Raw genomic sequence first — 9,346 nt, forward strand, 5'->3', positions numbered from 1 at the left:
AATTGAAGTTTTTATAAAGGTCTTGTTGTACACTTGGGTGGGAATGATTTAGACTCTAAAGAAGTGACATTTGATGAAGTAAATACAATCATTTTGCGATATGTGGCCCTTTTAAACTTGTTTGCAAAAAGATATTCCCTTGAAATAATAGTGTGCCAATTACTGTTTCGTCAAAGAACAAGATATTTAACAGATTGTACTTACAATAATTTTGTGAGTTTTGCAAACAAAATTCTTAAGAAGGAATTGTCTAAACATTCAAATTTAAGGTATTGGAAGTTAAAGGGGTTAAAAAACAGTCAGGCTGATATATACAAGCAGGATGGTGTACATTTAAATGAGACTGTTGGCTACCATAAATATTATAGGAACATTCGAGGTGCCATTCTGCATACTCTGAAGTTAGTATAGTGAGCAGATGAATGATTTTAATCCATAATGCTTTGTATATATATATATACAGTACTATATATATATGTATCTTTTGTGAAAATTTTAAATAATAGTTGTGACATATTGCACTCAGTGTTTGATAAGAAAAATTTCATTGCGTATGAATTTTTATGACGTTCACATTTAATGCATACAGACATGTTTTACAGATTAAGTAGCAGTACATGCCAGTAAAAGTTTTTCGCATCAATCAAAGACTAGAATTGGAAGGGATACTCTTAAGGTACTGACAGTGGTGTTAACCATGTTAGATAATTTGCAGAGTCTTCGGTCTCTCTCATTATGTTAACAATAAGGAAATATCAGGTATATCCTATTTAAGATTATGGTAAGCAGGCTGAGTTATTCTGCCTAGGTTGTAAAAATTGATTCCTGTTAAGGAATTTTTAAATTAATTTAAATCCTGTAAAGGAATTTGCAATCAATAGGTTTTTATATCCTGTTAAGGATGAAAAGTTATTCCTGCTAAGGAATTTATGTATTTGAAATCAATTGTTTTCTATTTACCCTGCGGAGGATGAAAGTTTCTTCCTGCTAAGGAACTTCCTGTTAAGGAACTTAGAATCAGAAGTCTCTGAATTATCCTGCTAAGGATTAAATTGTATTCCTGCTAAGGAATTTTAAATACATGTAAGACCTGTTAAGGACATTGCAATGAATAATGGCTTATTCATCTTGCTAAGGATGATAAGTTTCTTTTTCCTGTTAAGGAACTTCCTGTTAAGGAATTTTATCAAAAAGATGAAAGCTTATTCCTGCTAAGGATTTTACTTCATTGTCTTGGCAATGGTAATTGCAAGTTGTTTTTGCATTTTGATGTTAATCAATGCTAAATGCCATAAAGTACGTTAGTACTGGTATTGTAATAAAGCTATATTTATTTCAGCTCTCAAAATGCCGCCAGCACGCAAAAGAAGAAGACTAGATGATACAAATAGAAAGGAGGTTTCCGATCTGATGTCACAGATGCTGCAAACAATGGTACCATACATTGTAGAAATGGTTACTCAGAAATTAAAGGGAGATATGTCGCATCTGCCTACAGAGCAAGGATCTCCTACCAACGTAAGCAGCTTGGATGTAAGCCAACCGCCCCATCTAACAATGTTGTAGCAACAGTCCATCAAGGAGAGCCTAGTCAACAGGGTACAAGCAGTGCAGCAACCCTGCCAAGTCAACCCTTGACAAACAGTACCCAAGGTAATGTTTTAAATACAACGGGTCCATTACATTCAGGTCGTCCCTTAGGACAAAGCATTGACAAGAAATTGAAAGCTAAAATTTGGGCGGAAGAATACATCCAACTTGGTGCTCTCCTGTTCAAGAATCCATATTCAAAATTACAAGCAGTGCAAGGTGCAAACAATGAAATAACTTTTCAGCACAAAGAGCAAAAGTTTTATTTGAAATATTTCACTCAGTGGATAAATGCATTCCACATTTTTGTGTCAATTTATTGTGAGAAATTTCCTAACCAGTCTTCCAACATGATGAAGTACATGGCAATTGTACAAAAATTAAATGCAGATGTTGGGGAAAAGGCAGCTCTGTATTATGATGAGCAATTTCGACTGTGGAGAGCGGATAGCCCAAGTCTTATGCCCTGGCAGCTTATCAACCAGGAACTTCATTCTGAGGCACTACAGATTGGCTTAAAAACCAAAATTCAGACTTGGGAGAAATCATCAAAAACTAACAGCTCCTATACTCAGCAGTCAGGAAACAAACAGCAGCCCTTTCGTGCCAGATCACAGGAAAAAGGTCCGTGCTTTAGTTTCAACAACAACGCAGGGAAGTGCCTCAGAACAAACTGTGACTTTCCCCATATTTGCCTTAGGTGCCAAGGACAACACCACAAAAGAATCTGTACCCTCTCAAGTGAAATCCAGCCAAGCCCAGTTAGATCCTTGCCAGCAAGTGGGAACAAAATCAGTCAGACCGCAACAAAGGCTAAGAAATAAAGATCATGATGTGGTTACACCGATAAAAGTTGATGTGTTAAATTTGTGGCTAGAGGGTTATGAAGAGGAAAAACTACAGTACTTGTTGGATGGGTTTAAGTTTGGGTTTCGCATTCCATTTAATGGCAATAGAACTTTTCGTTATAGTGAAAATCTCAAGTCAGCTCGTGAAAATTTAGAAATTTTGCAGGAAAAAATTCAAAAAAAAAGTTGCCACAAATAGGGTCGGGGGCCCTTTCCATATCAATAATATTCCATTCAAAGCATTACAGATTTCTCCACTGGGTCTGGTTCCTAAGCAGAAACCTGGGGAATATAGGGTAATCCATCACCTCTCATTTCCTGAAGGGTCATCAATTAATGATGGAATTGATAGAGAACATTCAGCTGTATCTTATCAAACTGTTGATGATGCTGTTAAATTGATAAAACAATTTGGAAAGGGAGTTTATTTGTCTAAAACAGATATTGAACATGGCTATAAAAATATTCCTATTCATCCATCTGACCATGAACTATTGGGGTTTGCCATTGGGAAAGATATATACTTTGATAAGACACTTCCTATGGGATTAAGTTTTGCATGTAATCTTTTTGAAAAATTTTCAACAGCATTGCATTGGATTGTAACCAACAAACTTAAGATTCCTGGATGTGTACATATGTTGGATGATTTTTTGTTGGTAAGACCACCTTCCTACTCTATATGTGAGAAACAATTATGCATACTTCTTAACACTTTTGACCACATCGGCATTCCAATGAAACAAGATAAAACAGTATTTCCAACAACCACCATCACATTTCTTGGATTGGAATTGGACACGGATAACATGATTATACGTCTCCCAGAAGAAAAACTTTCCAAGATACGTAAGGAAATTTTCAATGCAAAGTGTCGGAAAAAGATGACTCTACAAGAAATTCAATCATTGATTGGGCTATTAAATTTTGCCTGTGCAGTAGTTACACCAGGAAGAACATTCCTCCGCCGGCTCATTGATTTGACCAAAGGATTAAAAAAGCCTCACCATAAGCGAAGAATAACACAAGATGCAAGAGCGGATTTAGAGGCATGGTCATTTTTTATTGAACATTTTAATGGTTCATCATTTTTTTTGGACAATAAGCTTCAAACATCAGAAACACTGCAATTGTATACGGATGCAAGTGGCTTAGGACATGGAGGGGTGTTTGGAAAACAATGGTTTTACGGAGAATGGACGACCGAATGGACTGAACATCATATATCTGTAAAAGAACTTTTCCCAATTGTTGTGGCTGTTCATTTATGGGGAAATCAAATGGCTAATAAGAGAATCTGTTTCTTTTCAGATAATATGGCAGTTGTGCACGTTATTAATAAACAAAGTGCAAAGGACCAGTCTATTATGAATTTATTGCGTCGTCTCATTGTTCAGTGTTTGAAATTCAACATTCTATTTTATGCTAAACATGTGCCAGGTGTCAAAAACATATTAAGTGACAAATTGTCTCGATTGCAGATTCAACAGTTCCGGGAACTGGCTCCACACATGGACAAGTCTCCGTTGGAGATCCCATCAGAAATATACAAAATCTGAAAGAGGTGTCGCAGTTCTTGTTGGACAATGCCCTTACAGTTGGGACACGTAATTCATATCAGAGAGCAAAATTGGCTTATGAGGAATTCTTGGAAGTCCATTTTCCTGGAACAGTAACATTTCCAATTGATGTAGAACATTTAGTGTTGTTTATATCAAATTGTTACCAAAAAGCTCTTGCTCCTCAAACTGTTTGTACATATTTGTCTGCATTAGCACATTTTAGTAAGATGGAAGGTCATGTTGACCCTACTCAAAATTTTGTGATAAAACGAACAATTCAGGGTTTTCAAAAATTAAAGTCCACTGCAGATGTCAGAATGCCTATTACCCCTTCAATTTTACAAAAATTGGTAAACTCCCTTCATTTATGTACATCTTCATTTTATGAGAAATGTTTGTTTAAAGCAATGTTTTTACTAGCTTTTCATGCATTTTTACGCATTGGTGAAATCACAAGCACAACAAAGTCTTCTACTGTCCTACCATTAACAGCTATACAATTGGAAAAATCTCCCAATGCCAGACCTAAAGAAATGATATTAACTCTAACAAACTTCAAGCATCATCAAGGCAAGCCACCTGTGACATTTCAAATAACTGCAGACACTGAAAAACCGGAAACTTGTGCAGTGCTAGCAATGTTAGATTATTTGAATGTAAGGGGTGAAGAAGATGGGCCTCTTTTCATGCTTAGAGATCAATCGCCTATTACACGCCATATGTTCAATGAACAATTGAAAATTTCTCTTACATTTTTGGGTTATGATACTAAAATTTATAAGGGTCATTCATTTAGAATTGGTGCTGCATCATGGGCTAAATCAAAAGGAGTTTCTGATGATCAGATTCAGCTGTTAGGAAGATGGAAATCAGAAGCTTTTAGAAGATATATTCGAATTCCTTTATTAAAATTATAAACAAGTTTTGTCATTGTAAAATGGAAAAATTTCTCAGCTGATTGTAAGCAGTACAAAGTAAACACTTACTAATACATAATAAGCCTTCACGTGTATATATTGTGATCAGGTACCTTTAATTGTAGCATAGAGAAGAAATTCTGCAAGAATGTGTATAGTCCCTTCATAATTGGCTTGTATTGTGGAAGGCTTAATAACAAACTGATACTGAATGTGTAATTTTATCTGATGTAAAAGTACTTACAATTTATTCTGAATGTGTACAAGTTTGGATATGAGGACAGGGGCCTTTATCCAATGTTATACATTTAGTGGTTTGAATAGAAATAGTTACATGGTTGGAAAAGATGGCAGGGGTCATTATCCAATGTATATCCAATATATTGTCTGAATATTTCGAAGGTTGAATATGAGGACAAAGGACTTTATCCAGTGTATAATTTTGAATAGTTACAAGCCTTTGTCCATTGTTACACACTGATTTTTGTAGAAATAGCTACAAGATTTGATATTAGGACAGGAGCCAATATACTGGTTTTTGAATATTTCCAAAGTTGGATATGAGGACAGGGGCCTTTATCCAAAATAAAAAATTTGAATAAGTTACAAAATTGGATGTGAGGACAGGGGCCTCTATCCAATGCACATGTAATTTTTAGATTGGTTTAATTAAAAATACAAGACTGGATATGAAGACAGAGGCAAAATGTCATGTTATATTAATTACTTAAGGTTAGTTTAGGTTTTTTTTTGATTGTTAAATGTGGATTTAGCTACTTTTTAGTAATATTTTGATGTTGTTAAACTTGGTATCCATGTGTGTTTATTGCATTGTTTTTCTCTGATTCTAATGTTGAATAAGCTACTTTTTAAACATTCTTTGATGAGGGTTCACTTGGTATCCATGTGTTGCACATTACAGTAGGAATAAATTGTTTTGCCATACAGTCGAATTAACATTTAAAAGTATTAATGGAAAATAAATCTTATCTTTGTGTGAAATTCTAAGTCTTATAATAATATACTCTAGGTGTTTTCTCCTATTTTGTTTACCTCGCCCAAAAAACTATTGGGTGGGGGGTATTACTAATCAGTCATACTTATTAGTAATACGTTGGCTGTTTTATTGGTCCCCACCTTTGATTTTGCAATAATCATTGAACTAGTCAGATGTTTCTCATAGAGTGTATATATTGTGAAGTTTTACAAAGTACATTAAGTTGACTTTCTCATGGAGTGTTATGTAATTCTCATTACAAAAAGTATTATACTGCATTAGTAGTTTCGTCATTTTGTTAATAAATGACCTTCTTTCAATTCAAACTGTGTTTATCTTTTTGCTGCAAATCAAACAAAGCTAATAGTTTTGCTTGGGCGAGATGACAAAAAATTACATTTATGTTAATAAATGCATTTTTGGCATGAGCTGTAGTTGGTGTGTTGGGAGAGTTATCTCCCTGCAGAGTAACACTGCCGTTAGGTGGCAGTGCAATACGTCAAAGTTTGTAAACAAAAGCTGAAATTCTACGGTAGTAGAAAGCTAGCTATTTAGTGTTTTCACCCACCACCCTCCCAAACCTGTAATTTTGTTATGTCTGTTTTATTGGTAACCAACTTTGATTTTGCAATGATCATTGAACTAGTCAGATGTTTCTTGAGAGTGTATATATTCTAAAGTTTTACAAAGTACATTAATTTGACTGTCTCATGGAGTGTTACGTAATTAAGGCTGTTTTATTATTTTGTTGCTGTTTTATTGGTCCCCACCTTTGATTTTGCAATAATCATTAAACTAGTCAGATGTTTCTCATAGAGTGTATATATTGTGAAGTTTTACAAAGTACATTAAGTTGACTTTCTCATGGAGTGTTATGTAATTCTCATTACAAAAAGTATTATACTGCATTAGTAGTTTCGTCATTTTGTTAATAAATGACCTTTTTTCAATTCAAACTGTGTTTATCTTTTTGCTGCAAATCAAACAAAGCTAATAGTTTTGCTTGGGCGAGATGACAAAAATATAATTTATATTAGAAAACATAATGAATAGTTGCTTTTAAATCAGAACATCACATTGTTTTCTGTGCTTGTAAAAAATGCATCCATCTACAAGAGTTATCTTTCCATCTACAAGAGTTATCTTTCTTCAAAATATATTTAAAGAGAAAAAATTGATAAATTATGAAAATTCTGCATCTGATACATGATAAATTCCTGTAACAATTTAAAAAAAATTATTTATTGAAACAGAAATCAATATTTGTAACATACACCGTAATTCAGTTTTGATTGAATTAACTATATAATGGTCCTCATTTTAAACTCCAGTGAGAAAATTCATTCGAATGCTTGGAATAATTTCCTTGAAAAGTTATCTCTCTTATTATAGGGACATTTCGCCTTAAATGTCCATCACGTACATAATACTCTGATATTTTTTTAAAAGCATTTTACAGTAGAAAAAGGTTTACCAAGAGAAAGTTTCAAAAGTGTAATTAACTAAGCAGTAATTAATTAACAAAGATTCCATTGAAGTTGATGGAGACAAGCGATTTTTTAAAAATAAAAATTCAATTAATAATATGGTGGAAAGATGCATGAAAACTTTACAAATAGAATAACAACTGAACACGATTTTTTTTACCAGAGAAGTTTTTTTTAATTGATTTTTTTATTAATTAAAAACAGAAGGAAATAACTCTTACCAAAATTCAACGTCATAAATTAGGACAAATCCCTCCCTTACATGCTAATAGTAATAAATGGGAATTATGTCTAAATACACTGAGTATTCAACCCCTAAACATCTGTTATGTATTCAATTTCATTGAAGCTGATGCTTTCAGGGTTGGAATACCTTAACGTCTTTATTGCTGATTCAACATCTAACTTCTTTAGCTAGCTTCTGAATGCCTGACTTTCTAAAAGCTTTGCCTTATATACCCTTTGGCTAGTCCATTCCAATGTTGTCAGATCATTCCACTGCTTGAGGTCCTCAAAGCGTTTTACTAAAATGCCCCCTAATCATTAAATTTATATATTCCTATGTAAAACTTTGACCCAATGCTGTGGCCCCGCCCTACCCCCAGGGGTCATTATTGGAACAAACTTGAATATACACTACCTGAGGATACTTCGGCATCAAAATGACTAATAATGGCTTAGCTGTTCTTGAGAAGATTTTTAAAGATATTTCCTATATATTCCTATGGTAAACTTTGACCCCCTGTTGTGACCCTGCCCTACCCCTTGGGGTCATGATTGGAACAAACTTTAATCTACACTACCTGAGGATACTTCTATTATAATATGACTACTAGTAATCGGGCTTTTTTCTTGACCAGTGGTTCTTGAGAATAAGATTTTTAAAAGATGCACAATTTTTTTTTTACGAATTCTTAATTATCTCCCCTTGAAAAAGGGCGTGGCACTTCTTGTGAACAAACTTCCCTTTGCCTAAGGATGTTTAATGGCAAGTTTGGTTGATATTGGTCCAGTGGGTCTTGAGAAGAAGTCGAAAATGTGAAAAATTTTACAGACGACAGACGGACACCGGATACTCTTTGATCAGAAAAGCTCTCTTGAGCCTTCGGCTCAGGCGAGCAAAAAAGAAGCCATTCAAACGACCTATGCCAAAGAACCAAAAACTTGAATTGGTGAAGATTTCTTAACATGAAGATGATAAATTGTATCAAATACTTTAATTTTGTTATTGTTCAAGAAAACATTTAAATGTCTTAATATCTAAATTACTAAAACAATACATATTTTTGAAAAAAAAACTACCTTTATGGACATTGCTTGCACGTTTTGCTTGTGGCTTGAATTGTTCTGTTCCTCTGAATTGGTGGGGGGGGGGGGGGAGGGTAGGAATCTTGTCCGTCCATTTGAGTAGCTGTCTGATCAAATTTGTCCAGACCTTAACTTTCTAATAGAGAAATACTGAATGGTCATAATTGAATCAAGAATTACTTCTGATCTCAATGTGTGTTGTGACCTTTATACAAGATCACTGGCGGAAGAAGTGTAAAATTCGTGTTTTGACAATAAATTTGCAAAATAGAAGCAGTTAAAAAACACGACAGAAGCTATCAAGTTTTGATCAAGCTCATAGTACAAATTTTGACTTCCTGTGTTCAATTTTCCTCTGAACTTCAGGAAGACCCCTAAAACAAAATGTTTTGTAGCGAAGGTCATAAATATTTTTCTCTTACTTTTGATAGCACAAAGAGTTACATTAATATACATAAAAATTGTATTTACATAGCACCTTAGGATAAACAGATACGGAAATCGGCAAAATTTGAAAAATTAAAACATTTTTAATACATGTACATCCGTATTGATACTTTGCAATATGCAATATATATTTTTTGTGTTAAAATATACATAAAAAAATAAATTCTGGAGCAACTAGTTTAATATAATT

At 33.9% G+C, this 9,346-nt stretch overlaps 1 protein-coding gene across 1 annotated transcript; it reads left to right on the forward strand.

The window, feature by feature from the left end:
• Window positions 1-1,279: 1,279 nt before the first annotated feature.
• Window positions 1,280-2,414, forward strand: LOC133180149 (uncharacterized). The gene is made up of 2 exons (XM_061314721.1): window positions 1,280-1,296; window positions 1,451-2,414. Exons 1-2 carry the CDS (start codon window positions 1,280-1,282, stop codon window positions 2,412-2,414), a joined length of 981 nt encoding a protein of 326 aa, XP_061170705.1.
• Window positions 2,415-9,346: the final 6,932 nt, after the last annotated feature.

The sequence above is a fragment of the Saccostrea echinata genome, unplaced genomic scaffold (assembly GCF_033153115.1).
Source record: "Saccostrea echinata isolate AGI-Se365-2 ecotype Australia unplaced genomic scaffold, CSIRO_AGI_Sech_v1 ptg000006l, whole genome shotgun sequence".
In the NCBI taxonomy this organism is placed as follows: domain Eukaryota; kingdom Metazoa; phylum Mollusca; class Bivalvia; order Ostreida; family Ostreidae; genus Saccostrea; species Saccostrea echinata.